At 39.2% G+C, this 16203-nt stretch overlaps 1 protein-coding gene across 32 annotated transcripts in view; it reads right to left on the bottom strand.

Moving 5' to 3' along the window:
* The window catches only part of CAMK2D (calcium/calmodulin dependent protein kinase II delta), a 117683-nt gene that overhangs the window by 18533 nt on the left and 82947 nt on the right, over positions 1-16203 (bottom strand). For 6 of the 32 annotated variants that reach the window (XM_088164246.1, XM_088164249.1, XM_088164248.1 and 3 more), the window contains exons 9-17: positions 14401-14484; positions 13304-13398; positions 12876-12998; positions 12134-12217; positions 11387-11429; positions 7572-7609; positions 6009-6041; positions 2124-2183; positions 543-584 (exon numbers count right to left, since the gene is read on the bottom strand). In XM_088164246.1, coding sequence (XP_088020372.1) covers positions 543-584; positions 2124-2183; positions 6009-6041; positions 7572-7609; positions 11387-11429; positions 12134-12217; positions 12876-12998; positions 13304-13398; positions 14401-14484 — 602 coding nt within the window. The remainder of the gene's footprint in view (positions 1-542; positions 585-2123; positions 2184-6008; positions 6042-7571; positions 7610-11386; positions 11430-12133; positions 12218-12875; positions 12999-13303; positions 13399-14400; positions 14485-16203) is intronic. The other 26 variants (XM_014887927.2, XM_088164254.1, XM_088164255.1 and 23 more) reach the window with 5 other exon arrangements.

Here is a 16203-nt window from a genome sequence, read left to right as displayed (position 1 = left end):
TAAAAATTAAAAAACCTCTTTGTAATTGGAAATGTGAAAATTTTTTTGGAAACTGCCCAGTGATGTTATGGAAGAAAACCAAAGTCCTGTGCAAAAGACACATCACAACACGGTGTATAAGCATGCTGAGAAACAGCAGATGGGATAAACTGAAATGACATCTCTGTCTGAGTGACGACTGCATATAAAACTCGTCAGGACCATCTCACCACACTCTGAGAACAGCACTCTTAGGTTTCCCTTAGACTGCAGCATTTTTAGCTGAAATGAGAGAGAGCCCCTGCTCCCTGAGCTGGGCTGCACAGGGCACTGAGCTCTGCACATTGTTACCGACTCCCCCAAGAGCTCCAGGAGCTCAGAAGCAGCAGGACGCACGCAGCAGATGGACACGGATGAAAACAGGCTCGAGAGACACCAGGTGTAACAAACACAGGAATGAGATTTTCCTTCACAAATTCTTGGAATGGCCCTATTGTGCTGTGGAATAGTGGATGGAATGTGTGGTGTGGAAAAGCAAGATGGAGTTGATTCTTTCTGAATACCTTATTTCCATCAGGGTTGTGGATTACTGTAGTTTGGGGCTCCTGAGCGAGAACAAAATAAAGAGAGAAAGTTCCCATTGGTAAATACATTTTCATTGGTGTGAGGGAGTGCAAGAAGAGCCAGCTCACAAATGCTGAACACTGACAAGAGTTAAAACAAATGTTAACTGTCGCCAGGGGGTGAAACTGGATGTCTCTAACACAGATTTCCTCAACAGCAAGCCAGCAAAAAAGGCCATCTCACCTAATGCAGCAGCATGCAGAGACCTTATTCAGGACCAGGGTGCGCAGGGCTTTGAAGCTCTGGGGACCTGCAGAGGCTCTTCTGGATGAGGGCAGGCCAAATGCTCTGTGTGCTTTCCTGTCTGAACCTGGACAAGCAGGGCGGCCACAAATCTTTAAGCTTTAATAACCTCTTCTCTTTAATCATGTTTGATTGTATTAGCATGAAGCGATCAAATTGAAATATAGCGGAATTGATAAGGATTAAGGATTACTACCCCTAGACACTACTGGCAAGCGAGAGAGATCTTTTTGTCATTTAAAAGTCTAATTTCCCCAAATCTTCTAACCTTAAAAAAGGTTCAATAATCTTTGAAACGGCAGTTAGCCAGCACGCTTTCAGCATGGGCCATCGGGCACGGCTCTGTCTGGTAACAGACTGCCATAAACTCCTGCATGCAACCTGCTGGCTCAGCCTTAGGAAGAACTTACTGGATGTCTCAGTGCCAGCTGCTCAAAAAAATTCCAGGGAAAAATGCTTCCAAATGTGTGTGAACTGCTCCATTTTCAAAGTTCTATATGCGCATGGGAAACAGCAGGTCAGAACACGATGTACTTAGGCACTGGCATTTACATTGGTGAGCCCCGTGATACACGGGTGCCTTAGAAATAGGGCTATTAATAAAAGCAAGCCTGCAGTAAACATCCAGGAATATCACTTTGATTTGTAATATGGCCTTAGGAGAGATCATTAATGAGTAATGTCTCCTGCTGATTTAAATGGAGGAGAAACAAGCAAAATGTTTAGCTCTAAATGCCTCTTGATCCCAGAGAAGCCTTGCAAAGTCCGGCTGAGTTTCAGGAAATATGCAATGAAAATCTGAATAAGGTCTGTTTTATGGCAGCCTAGTAATAATCCTGTTAGCTCTCCTGGATGTCAATACTTTAACTAAGACAAAGCCGAGAAAATAATAGAGCTGGTTCTTTAAAATGTTGTTGGTGCAAAAGGTTAGCATTAGAAGGTGGAAACAGTCATCAGGCAAAGAGCTAAGAGCAACACCAAGCGCATTCTACTCACTTTCTGGCACAGCATGCAAAAGATTCAGCTACGGTTACAAATGCTACGACTCTACCGCATCCAGCTTCCATTTAACATTTTCTGTCAATAAACACGCTTAATGGATTTCCTCACAAAAAAAAAGACAGCATAATTCAAACAAAAAAGGTTTTCCAAAACCTGTTTTTAGAAAGCAGAGTAAATGCATGAAAAAGCAAAAAAGAAAAAAAATAAAAAGGAAGAACAAACAGAAGACAGTCAAAAACTTCCAGATAGCACGAGAAGGAAAATTCCAGGTATACCAGCGCCGGGGTAGGAATATTTTCCTTAGGGCTGGTTACCACGTTGGTTTTGTTGTTTATCTGTAGGTATGCAGAAAACAGAAACAGACAGGCCTTAGAACTCACGGTAGGCACCGTATCTATATCTCTGCACACAACATCTATAGACAGGTATCGGTATCTATAGATAGATATAGATATGGAAATAAAGCATACAGAAAGATGAGCTTAGGAACTTGCAGGAACACTAATACTAGCTCTGGGAGCTGGCTGGCAGCTCCTCCCCACGGCCTGCCAGAGCCCTGCACCAAGGCCTAGATAAGGGACGGATGAGTTGAGCTGAGACACTTAACAGAGAGCCCTTAAGTAGCAGCTAAGCACGTCTAAGAAGAATAAAGAATTAATACGGGTTGCGACAAAGTCCTAAATAGCCATTGCACTTTGTGACATGCAATGGTGGTAGGTCATTGCACCCAATAGTTCTTGATTTCTAACGAATTATCCCTACCACAAATAATATTTGATTATTTGTAGCACTCCAAGAATCTGTAATTTGTTCTACTGGCTTCTGATTCCGCTTTGGAATAAATATGACTGATGCTAGAAAGAGACTGGTGCCCCTTTAGCTTTTTTGGTGCTATTTTTAGCAGAGAATCGTTGGCAGCTTCTCAGTGCTGGTACTGTGACTTGGAAGCGTGACGTTTCCCACTATGGTATCCGTGGTCTCACTCCAGCCATCAGCACCTCTCTGTTTAATTTTACGTATAGGTCCTCATGATACTTCTTAAAAGCCAGAAGGTGTAGCACTGTGCTAAACTTATCTGTACAAAATATTAATTCAAATGAAACTGCTCAACAGGAAGGTTCAAAGTATCTGATCCTTAAAATTAATTTTTCAAGATTTAACTTTTCATTAATACCATGGGCTATGGGAAGAACAGAAATACTAGAAATAACACAGTGAGCCACTTTTTACATGCACTAAGAAGTAAGATTCAAGTATTGTAAAACTGGTTTTGAAAGACGTATTTTTTTCTTCTCTAACAATAATGAGGAAAAAATATTATGTACATTTTGGTCATGTCTCATTTTAACAAGGGTGGTCCAAAGCATCATGCAGAACTAGGTATATAGATACAGATCACCTGAAAAGTCTTTGATCCAAAAGGCCAAGTTCTACTGAACCTTCTAGTCATAGTCCTTAGCAATAAATGTGCAAAGCAAAACCAGAAATGACTGAAATTGTTTTGTTAATGTATTTTCCTAAAAATGTATAATTTTATGGAATGGAAAGAAATGAAATTCACAGGCTCCATGTCCTCAGCACTTTTTGATGATTATTTTATTTTGGGCCAGGTGTGGCAGTTGACTTGTGGATTTCAGGAACTGAGCGTGCAGCTGAAGTGAATCTTAGGATATGTTTAAATTATGGAAATGTCCACCAGGTTTGCAGTAATGACTTACAGACTGCAAATTTTCTAATTTTTAATGAGCATTTAAGTGGCTTTGAAGAATATAATGTAGTTTGGTTAGTTAATCAGGGAAGATTATGTCGACACTATTATTTAATAATACTTGTGATAGAAACCACTTTCCCATATAGAATAAAAATAATTTTCTTTGATTTAAAGGCAAAGTTCATGATGCTGTACAGCAGGAGGATGAGGAGCAGTTATTTTTTATACTATGGTCTTTCTACAGAAATTGTCATTAAGAGAACATATGAGTCACTATTGAGTTGCAAGTGATTATGTCCCGACTTGCTTAATTAAATAAAGTCAAATAAATTTCATTTCTCTATGTGCAATTACAGCTGGAAGCTGTAGGATTGCTGAAGTCAGGACAAGGAGAGAATAAATACGTTTGTCCATAAAGTATTTCATGGGGAGATCTAAGTACTGGCAAGTATTTTACTTGCTTTGATATTTATGGGATTCTGAGATGGGCAGAACCCTGAACTCCTTACTCAGGAAAAAACTTGAAAGAAAACCCCATCAATTTCAGTAAATCAAAGTTCTGCTGGAGATCTGTAGAAGAGTGAGAACACGAACAAGGCTGCTTGACAGGAGGCTAAAGCTTCCAAGCAAGACAAAATTGCATATCAAGTTGCATAACTACAAATTCATCTTTTTGTGACAGTGTAGTCATTGAGAGACTACGATTAAAAAGACCCTAGCAAAAAGCAAATAGACATGAAGGAAAAACATAAGGAAATAAATGAAGATTTCACCACATTTCATACAGCCCTACTCAGTAATAGCTTAATGCAAAAACTCAAGTGGTATCCCAAATGAGTGCTCTTGGTTGAATACATAAGGAAAACAGGTTAGTCTAAGTTCAATTCCAAATTTGCCTGAGTAAGGAGAGCAGGCTTGGCTCCGTACTCCCTTGGTGGAAGCCCTATGAAAATAAACAATATTCATTACAGCTACTGCTGAAAACTGCAGGAAACCTATTCAAAACTTCTTCAGCGAGATATCGAGAATCCGGCATGCATTAGGAACAGAGAAAGAGAATGTGATTCAGAATAGTTATTTCTTCCACCTGAATAGAACTGGTAAAACCCTTTGAAACTTTGAGAGAAAGCAGCAATAAGCTGTACATGTTTTCTCTCTCACAGAACAGAGACATTAAAGTATGAACACATGGTGCATCTTGCATGTATTTTTAACAGCAAAGGGAAATAATTCCAAAAGGATTACAATATTGTCATATGAAACAGTTACTTCAAAGATGATTTGTGCTTAACCAATGACTTTCTGTTTGTTGTGAAGGAGAATGTTTTATTGCTGCATAGCTTGCCGCAAGTCATTCTCTGAGGTGTGACAGTAGTGCAGGACAGACACACACACACACACTCCAAACAGCTGGGCACAACTGTAGAAATCATTACTGGCCTTTTTTCCATAGGATATGAAAATATTTTAACAAGTAAAGCCCGAATCTTGGGGCTTTATCATCTTTCACGCGTTATTTTTGTAACGAAAAGTTAACGCACGCTTCAGGTTTGGGATCCTGGCAATAACCACATGGCACCTGCCCAGTGCCCCTCCTTTGGACACCATGATTCCAGCCACTGGAATTCTGCATTCACCCAAGGAACAGGGGATTTACCTACATAACTGCACAGCTGCTCACACCTGACCAGCAGTTTTTGCTGTCCAAGCAGAGTTGGCTTCCCAGTGCAAGGTGTGGGTGAGGGCTGCTGGCCTTCTCTCTGCCACCAGCAGCAGCAGGCAGAGCCCATCCTCATGAAGACCTCAAAGGTCACATTCCAAACCACCATAAACAGCAATAAGGGAAGTTACTGGGGTCACGGAGGCCAAATGAACACAAGACCAGAGAGTAGGTTGAGGAGGAAGAGAAGTTATTGAGACTGTCAGCTGGGACATGTTGGGACACAGCCCCGAGATGCGAAGGAAGCGTGGGAAGGTTGGGAAATTGGCTTTTTTACTCCTGAGCATTTAGCATGGCACCTTAGGCTACAGTGGCTCAATTAATGCAGTACTGTATCACTGTGCAACGTGTTTTGTGTTACATTTTATGATATTAATACTATTAGCTTTTAAAATAAGGAGGTTTTAAAAATGAAGGGAAAGCTGTTACAAGATTACTATTTTGTTACTCTTCTTATTTGCTAAAGAGCTGCATTGGCTGATGTTACATCTACTTTTTTGTTTTTGTATGTCCCCAGGTTAAAAAAAAAGAAAAGACTTGCTTGAAAGAACGGCCGAACGATTCACTGTGGATGGCATATAGCAACTGCAGGCTTAAAACTCACAAGGTTGTATTTTAAAGTCTTGCAGTTAACGGTATGTTAACAAAACTAAATGTAACTGTTTGATTTCTAAGTGTGAACGCTTCACAGGAGGAAAAAAAAAAAAATCTGTCGATAAAGGTCCTCACCATCATCTGAACACTCGAACTGGACTTCCTTTTCTGAATTGACCAGTCAGAGAGAAAGGAAAAGAAGAAAACGTGACTGGTTGGATTTGCAGTATCAATTCATGGAGTACAGTATATTTCTCTTTTGGCTTTTTTTTTTTTAATAAGGACAGCTACAGCTGTTGGAAGGGGTGGAAAAACACTACAGAGTATCTCAATACCAGCATCTCAATAACAGCAATGACAAAAACAAACCTCCCCAGATGTACATTTACTCCCTTTGCTCCACATGATCATGCAGACTAACAGCAGACTAACATGGGCTGAAAACCAGACAACTGAATCCCAACACGTGCAATTTAGGCAAAATTTTGGCAACAGTTGTTTCCCATATTATAATCGAGATTGCGATAGAACAAATACATTGTAGATCTGTAGGAGGAATGATATTTAAAAAGGAAAACTGGTCAGAGAGAGTGCATAAAATGTATCCATTCCACAATGAAACAGGTCCAGGGTTTTCCAACAGTGATAGAATCCTTCCAAATGTATGCTTCTCCATGTGACTGGGATCTCCACTGCTTGGCAGTGAGAAGCACTGAAATGGTACTGTACTCATCTCTTTGTAGGTCAGGCTCGGGATTTTTTTATCAGCAACGTGTGCATGTCAGACAGCAGGCACAAATTGACTCTGAATCTGGCATTTAAGCAAGTATTTATAATGTTTTGTTAAAGTAAGACATTAAGAACAAATAGAAAATTAAAATTCAGGTCAAAGACACCCTTCTGAGTAAACACACAGAGCACAGAAGAATATCTTTTGAATCTTATAATGAAAGCTTGAGACATTATATTAGTCTTTAAGAGTCCCCTGAGGAAAAAAAAAAACAAAATACTTTTTCTCCTGAGTGTATTTTCTTTTACAGATTGTTTTTCCCAAGTATTTATACAGAACGCTCATTTGTGAAGCATCTCTCCTCCTGCAGGGTCTGGTGACATGAGAACAGGAGCTCTAAATCATGTACGAAAGCTGCCAAAATGTTCCCTACTTAGCAAGGTCTCTTAGTCAGGATGAGCTGATCTGAGACAGTAAACCCCTCAAGTTCTGCCAAATATAGCAAGTACATCTGGCAGAACACACCTCATGTGGAGCCAAGCCTAGCCGTACACTTTTGGTCTTCCACGAAATCTGATGGAAAGTCAAGGGAAAACACAGAGGCAACAGAGCTGCACACAAACACTGATGCCTAAAAAGCCCACCACCAAACCATTATTTAAGTTATCAATTAACTTTGAGTCATTAATTACATAATAATTCTTTATTAAAAAGCAAGAAAAAGCACTTTCTCCAGTAGTTTTCTATCTTCTGCTCACTTAATGCTGGCTTTTCAAGTATTTCTCTTATTTAATTTCTAAGCTTCACCTACTAACTTTAACCACTCCAAATAGCTAGTGAGGAGCACTTAGTAACAGGTTCTACGAAGGAAAGAAACAACAATAACCAATTCTAAAACCTGGCAGAAGTTACAGATAGGTGGAGACTAAGAATACGTCTTTGAAATGGAAAGGAGGTGTTTAACCTACCTTAACTCCATCCGGCTTTTTCAGTAAACTCTTGGCTGCTGTAAAATGAGACAAATAATTTCAGTGTCAGGTGCTTCTCCTGAGGTCACTCAGTTGTGCAGCAAATCCCCAGTGCCTCCCAGCTCCAGCTATGTTCTCAGCTTCTATTTCCTCCTTTTGTTTCTCTGAGCATGGGGAATGAAATCTTTAGGAAACCGCCACTCCTTAGGATTACCAAACATGTCTTTTACCATTGACTAAAGCCCTAGGTTGGCTGTACTTGTACAAGGAGAGAGGCCCTTGGGTGGCAGAGAGGAAATGAAGCAGGGCGAGTGTAAAAGCAGCATCTTGGGATATATCCATTCCCTCAACTGCAATACATTTCTATTTGATGATAGGGATAGTTGGAGACCACCCTGAAAATGCATTGTTTTGATGGCAGGGACTCAGAGCAGGTGCCTGCAGAGCCCACTGGTATCTCAGTGATGGTATCAATATGCAACAGTCCCCTCTGGAGACTTCCCACCGTGACAGCATCAGCCTCTTTGTGTGAAAGGGCAGCACAGTTGCAAGGAAGAAAGGAAGGACAATTTGCTAGCAAAGGGTTGCTTTGGAGGGTTGCTGCCCATGAAGCAATAATAAATTCCAGGCTTTGCTTCAGCTCCTAATGAAGAAAACATGCTATTTTCTGAATCGTGTTGAATACTGATCAAATTTCTTCAAAATTTCATTTGCCATAACGTGCCAGGTTTTAAATTCCACCACTTAAAACTGGCATCAAATAATTCCAATTTACTAAATTTGGAAGGCTAACGTGCAAAGAAGCACAGCACAGCTCTGAACCTGAAAACACTCACAGCAGAAATACATGCTGGCTGACCTACCAAATCCATATAAAGTATTCACTAAAGCATAAAGGCTTGCTGAATCACTGCCAAAGACTTGAGGAATAATGAATTACACAACAAGCCTGCGTTATTGGGGTTTTATTGATGTTTATGGCCCAATCTTCCCATCAGAAAGTGTTCCACAGCTCAAGTTGTAAGAAACTGCTCTTCTATATACAGGGCTGACACTCCTGACATGGAGCTCCCATGATTACTGGCATCCTTATCTTAAATAAAAACCCCCAAAACCCCAAACCAATTGGACTTTGCATGCCCAAGGCTGCTCAGACTGGCTTAGGACACTGGTGTTACTGAGTATGTGGTTTACATTCAAAGCTAATTCTTGTAATTGTGGCTTATTTTCGAGCTACATCTGCATTAAGTGCTCATTTTACAGCACAGAAAACGTAGGATCACCTCAGCAACTGTACAGAAATTACTACTGTCCATTATTGTCTTGTTTACATGAAATAAACGCTGGAAAGTGAAGCCAGGTTGATGTTTCTATAACTTCACTAATATATCAGCCCTCCAAATGCAGTTCAATAACTATGGATATCAGCCAACAGTACCATTACAACTCCCATATGGCCAAGTCTTACAGCTAAAATGAACAAAAATAAGTTTGCCTGTATTGTGCAGCAGTATCACTGCATGTTTTTATTTAAATAAACATGCAAGTAAATATTGAAACCAAATTGTTCTCCACATACTTTGGAGATCAGACACTCCCTATGGCAATGGGTGCTTACAGGACTGAGGCAAGAGGGCCTTAGATTTTACATTACCACAAATATTGTGGGCATTCCATTAACTTCAGCAATTTATTTAGGGAAAGCAAAGGGAAGGAGATATTTCTGAAACCTAAGGACAAAAAAACCCAGAAGTTGATAGCTTTCATAGCCTTGGCCCTTACAAAAATATGGGAAAACATAAATTAATTCTTAAAGACTGCTGTAGGTCCTTTCGTTAAATTTGTGTATGAAACTTCTGAGTTCTTTTGATGTTTGACAACCACTACATGTTCCATGTAAACAATTAAATGAGAGGCAGTAAAATGAGGGCACCACAAGCAATAACACAAGTATTAATTGCGTGTAGGGCACTGCCGGCGCGTCCCTCGGAATATGCCCAGCATGGATTACTGAGCACTGCTGCGTGTTACACGACATATTCCGGGACTTGGCTGGGATTGGCCTGCAGTGCATTTTCAATAGTATTTGGATTCATCGTTCTTTAATCACAGATACTGCATACAAATCAAATATTTAAAGAATTTGCAGGAGCAAAGCAATCAGCATATTCTAAATTAAGCCCACAATGAGAGATTTCTTGCAACTACAAGCAAGAGCTATAAATAAAACCTAAGGCAGCGCTACTAGGCCAGAAAGCAGACTGGAAACAAATGGTTTGTGACAACAAGGAGAAATTAAAGTGATTGAGGACAAACAGCAGCTTGGATTGAGAGGAGAAAAAAGATGTTCCTTTCACGTGCTGAGGGTCTTACCTCACAAGAAATATACATTCCACATAAAAGGAAGAAAAAAAAGGAAAATAAAACACTTTTATAACCACATCATTATGGACAAATGACCTTCATAAGCATGCTTTGCAATGAAATACAATGAATAAAGAAACCAAAGAAATAAAATGTCATCAAGAAAAAAACACGGGTGGCTATGGTGTATAACAAGAGATGACAGGTGAAAAAAAAAAAAAAAAAGCCAAAATGCCTGTTTGTTTCTCATGCTGAAATACTGTTTAAAAACTGCTTCAGTTTTCTGGTTCATGGAAGTTCAATTTGATCCTTACATGTATAGATAGTGACAGTTATGAAGAGGGATGAGGAATGATTTGTTTGTTTGATATTTAACAGTAGTTCATTTTCACAAGAAGTGCAGCCTACAGCCCTCCCACCTTTCAAATGAATTGGCAGACACTGAAATTCATTCAGCACTAACTTAAGGTAATTTAGATAAGTGCAGTCCTCTGTGTTTAGGTATGTATTAAAGAAGGGAACTTAACTAAGAAAGAAATTGTATTTCAAGTACTATGCAAATTGAACAAGTTGTTCTTGCATTCGTGATTATGTAATTGTTTTGGATGAGTCAGTGCTTATTATTATTCAAAACATGCCCAGAGCACTATCATGTTTTTGTCTGTACAGTAATTTATGTTACACTCCAATAGTTACATCACAGAGTAGGAGGATATGTAAAATTACTGATTTTTAAATCTGGTGTTCTATTTCACTATTCACTGGAAATCTCAAATGGCAAATGAAAAATTCAACAGAGCATCAATATTCTGGCAATTCCCCTACTTTGGACAATTCTAACTCTGCTAACAGCAATTTTATCTTTTGCGATTAGAATTTGTTTAGTGTAAGATCTAAATCTCCAGAGTCATCAGGACAAAACTATTTCATAAAGAGGAAACAACTGTTCTTACATCCAGCTAGGTGCTGCTGGGCATTAGAAATAAAATGGGGACTCATGTTACTACATTTCTTACTCTTTAACAAAGCAATAAAGAAATGATTGTGTACTGATGTTATTTTTAATACAGGATGTAACAGAATCATGGAATGACTTTTCACACACATAAAAATATGTAAGTTCTAAATGTTGTTTGGTGATACTTGTGCATGTGGAGCTAAATGCATAACTTTCAATTTGCCTGCACCAAAACAGGCATGAAAATCTGCCTGTCCTTAGCAGGTAACAATGGAAAAGCAGGGAAGGAGCTCAAATTCTACAGAAAAATCAGATTGCCACCCATAAGAGAATTTCTTTGGCCCAAAGAGATTAAATTCTTTTTGGCTTCAACACAGGAAATAACATGATACATATCATACTTAGATACTTCTGAACCAATCCTAATTAGATCTCAGTCTTCACAGACATCAAAATATCAAGACTGCATTAATCTGGAGCTCAATGAACATACCTGAGAAATTTCTGGTAGCCAGCATTGTTGTCAAAATGGCCCCCTGTGTACACACACATTTTCTCAAATTAGCATCACACTTGTGTAAAACTCCGAATGCCAACACAACACAACAGAAAGGAAAATACACCTATTGTATTTATTGTCAGTAAATGACACCAATTACTGAACTACCCCTGAGAGAATGGATTATCTCTGCACTACCTCTCATATGCCATGGCATTAGTGCCTAAATTGTAATTTAATCTTAATTACACACCTATCAGCAATCTTGATATCACAAATATTTACCAACACACAGCATGTAATGCACAAGTCAGGAGTATTCAGAGGCACAGCAATTATTCAAAATACATAGATGAATATGAAAGAGACTTTACTATTGTACTTAGATTCTTTTTTTAGGGAGGAATAGGAGCTTATTTGTAATGTACACGTTAGATAAATTCACATCTGCAAAGTTACCATGTCTGGCCAGGAAAAACAAAGCATAATTCAGAAAAATAACCTTAAGGATTTTCCTTCAAGAAAATACTTTTAGTGTGTCTAAATATAGAGGATTGTTACAGTTTTGAATTAAAAAAAAAGAGAAGCTACGTTCTATTCTCTTTCATGAAAAGTTTAAGATTTTTCAGGCCAGAAGCTGATCTTCTACCGATAGCTCCTTTAAGAGTACTATTTTGAAGAACTTTGCATGGGGACCATTTGTTTTGCACACTGAACACAAGCACAAGTTTTCATTCTTACCTTTAGTTTTCTTCTTGCATTGAACTTCTTCAAGCAGTCTACAGTCTCTTGTCTGTGCATCATAGAGGCAACAGTAGAACGTTGCTGAAAGGAGAATTATTATTTTAATGCACCCAGCCAGCTGTTGAGCAGTTTGTTTACAACACACATCTTACAACCCATGGTCCCCAATTTGGGCCTTTATTTCTACCTTATCTGACTACCCCACTGTGCTCCTGTCACTCAGCCTTTTCCACGTGTCAAGTCCACTTCAAAAGTTATGGTGTGGAATATACTAAGAACAGCAGCAAAATCCTGGATCCAGGAACAGCCAGGCAGCCTCTGCTACCTGCAAATTGACTTTTCAGAAGTCCCTTAATTCCCTGCCTGCACATTTCATGCTTATCTGAACGATTTCAGGGAAATGAAGATGCAAAGCATTATCTAACTCAAAGTCACTTTCCTGCACTTGCTTTGCATTAAGAATTTAAAGTAACACTAACTTTTGCAGAGAACGTTCTGCACACCACAGTCAAGGCAAAGGAGATAAATTTGCAAAAATCTTACCCCAAGCTGAGATCTCAATATAGGCCACTATTGATCTTATCTGTGTAATTATAATTTTACAATTTATAGTTACACAGATGCATGAACAAGAACAGAAGTTATCCTCTAAACACATTCAACATTCACTACATGCTGAAGCAGACCATAAGTGATTTGTCTGCCCAGTGATCATATTGAACCTGTGGAAATTACTTACACAGATCCATGGATGCTTTAGTGCTTCTGATGCTGTGATACGTTTCGCTGGGTTGATGGTGAGCATTTTGTTGATAAGGTCTTTTGCTTCAGGAGTCACTGTGTCCCATTCTGGTGAGGGGAACTTCAGAAAAAAAACCCATACATGTATATTGTCCTGTACAATCTTTACACAATTTTACCTAAGGTTCCAGTACTGGATTCAAATAAGAGCTTAAAAATTATAAGGCTCTGCCTTTACTTCATCATCATTTACAAATTATATAAATATGAGGTCCAACAGCCTCTTGTCTGTTTAACCTAATGTGATTAGATGATGTTGCAGAATTCATATGCCACCATCTCATCAGCTCTTAACTTCTCCCTGTAGGAAACTCCTGCTTAGAGATACAATTATAAATAACTGAATAGACAGAGTATGGTACATACATCATAAGCACCAGCCTTGATCTGCTGGTACAGCCTGTGCTGGTCTTCATCCCAGAAGGGAGGGTATCCCACCAGGAGGATGTACAGAATGACACCTGCAGAAAATTCATACCAGTGTTAAGGGCTTTCAAGGAACAAACTAATTAAATTAAATTAAATTTTGCACCCGACAACCATGTAAAACAAAAGGCTCATGAGTATCATCCCAGCCATTGGGATGGGAAAAATACTGCCCCTTCATAGCAGAAGTGGGGTTGACAAGGTAACCTCTTACAGAAAACACACAACATCAGACCAGGAACACTGGAAATGCTGTTCTAGCTGGAGAAATAAGATTCCATGATTCTAGATGTTCTAGGAAAATGCATTTTTTACTTATGATTTTATCATGGCTTATACTGGTGTCTGCAAGATTGTGTTATAACTATTCTTAAGTAAAGCAAATTTGGGAAAGTCAAATTTCTCTGTATTTGGTCAATAGGAAATTGCAAAGACCACCTGCTAGCCTGCCAGAGAAGATTTCCTGTGACTGAAGCAAAGTGCTCTCATAAATACAACCACATACAAAGTGTGGGTAGAAGTGAAATAAGGAAACTAGCCCCTGCTCTCAGCTGGGGAGCTGCCACTTGGCAGCACCTCGGAAGGCAGTTTCGAGAACTGGATGGTAAAGCAATTGTCTGTACCCCAGTTCGGAAAATATTTAATTTTGCAGTTTATACCTGCAGATGGGGTGTATTGATCAGACCGAATTTCAGGCTCCTTGTGAACCAAAACTACATGTCCAGCTCACAGTATTGAGCTGGTGTGTTTTCTAACTAATTAGTCATCATACACCTGCAGCTGTTCTTTTAATTGCTCTTAAGTTTGTTGTGTAGACATGGCCAAGAATGTAATGATAACAAAACTTAACAAATAATATTTAAAAAAAGAAGGTAGTAGGGTCTAACAAAAAATCCAATGACCTCCACTAGAAATTAATACTGAATTCTATTAAAGACCTATTTTCTGATGCACAATATAATGTACCCTGGACACAATTTCTCACCCTTAATACACCTTAGAGTGGACTGAACATGACTTTCAGAAGAACTTCTTACCACATGCCCACATATCCACAGGTTTTCCATAAGGATCTTTTCGTAACACTTCTGGAGAAAGGTATCCTGGAGTACCAGCAAAGCCTGTCAAAAGGCAAGTTAGCTCTGGTCAAAATCTGTACGTGCTCTGCAAAAAGCAAGTGATTGTCCTCTTGGCCCACAAGACCCAGGACAACATTTCCCCAGCCATGGACACCAACTGCTTCATTTGCCCATTTGTTTGTAGAGCACATGATCTAGAGGTAATGCTGACATTATGGGGGATCAACTGAAAAAGCAGTATCCTGTATACAAGGAGATATTTGTTGCACAGAATTAGAGCTACATCTAATACCATCTTTCCACTGCAAAAGTAATTTCTACCACTTCATTCCACTTCTGGAAACCTCTTTACCAAAGTTTACAGGAAGCATCTCTGAAGCAATCTGGCCTTTAAAATTTATATGTTCTTCATCCTTTATTCATTACCAGCAATGCTGTTTTCTCTGAGCAGAGATGCAAAATGTAGGTAGAAATATTACTTTTCTTAGGACACTGTAAGGGATAAAAACTTAATGACCACTGACAGTCTGCACCGTTTCAGTGAGTATGTCTGCTCCTGCAGGCATCTTTGCCTTAAATAAATGCTTGGGAATTCCTGAGAGGTGAGGGTGGCTTTCATGAAGGACCACATGTCATTTGTGCAATAGCACTCTGGATTCCACAAAACTCATGAGAGATGGTGATAACATATAAAGTGTACAGCTACAGAAAAAAAGAAGCATTTGCTCTGCAGTCACTAATTATTTTGGAGTGGGAGGAGGAAATGAAGGAACACATTCTGTAAATTCTACTGAGAAAAGAGCTAAAATATGGTCATGAAAAATAAGCTTGTTTTTTGCAGGCTCCTGATACGGAAGCTAGGAATTGTTAAGGAGTACTATCACACAGGAAACACATCTTAAGCTCCTTAGAGAAGCTGAAATATAGAAGTTCTAAGTGGCTTTAAATAGAGTGCTGTTTCATATCTCTGGGTGTAGTGCTCATTTTAAAGGGGAAGCAAAGTTGTCTTGACTCTAAAACTTACTACAGCTCAATGAACATTATTATGCAAGACTTGAAAATAAACTTTAAATCAAAAATAAATATAGTACTTAGCTACCCTTATCTCTCAATGAAGATACAAAATGGATCTAAACTGAAATAATCGGTACAGTTTTAGTACACAGAACCACAGAATAGTTTGGACTGAAAGGACCTTAAAAATCATCTTGTTCCAACGCCCTGCTATGGGCAGGGACACTTTCCACTAGGCCAGGTTTCTCCAAACCCTGTCTCTGGCCTTGGACACTTCCAGGGATGGAGCAGCAACAGTTTCTCCGGGCAACCCGTGCCAGGGCCTCACCAGCCTCACCAGGAACAATTTTTTCTAGTATCTCATCTAAACCTATTCTCTTTCAGTTTGAAGTGACTCCTACTTCTCCTGTCACTACATGCTCTAGTAAAATAGTCTCTCCCCAATATTCTGAGTTGTTTAAAACAGCAAATACACAAAGGTACACAGCCCTGAGTCCAGAAAAAAAAAACCAACAAAATAAAAATCACACACGGAAATAGGCAACTGTCATTTTTCAGGTTATTTTGTAACTGCTCAGAGGGACCCCCAAACAAGGATGCACTTTTCAAAAAAGTATTGCTGCTTGTAGCAACTCTGTTAGCTAAAGCAACTTGCAAAGGTGGAAACTGACTGTGCAGTGTCTAGAAGAGATTGCATCACCCTGTACTCTTACCTCTGTATGATTTCTTTACGTGTCCAGAGGACCA

Source organism: Sturnus vulgaris, chromosome 4 (genome assembly GCF_052056855.1).
Source record: "Sturnus vulgaris isolate bStuVul1 chromosome 4, bStuVul1.hap1, whole genome shotgun sequence".
NCBI lineage: Eukaryota > Metazoa > Chordata > Aves > Passeriformes > Sturnidae > Sturnus > Sturnus vulgaris.
The sequence above is the reverse complement of the archived record's forward strand: the minus strand, read 5'-3'. Positions and strand labels throughout refer to the sequence as shown.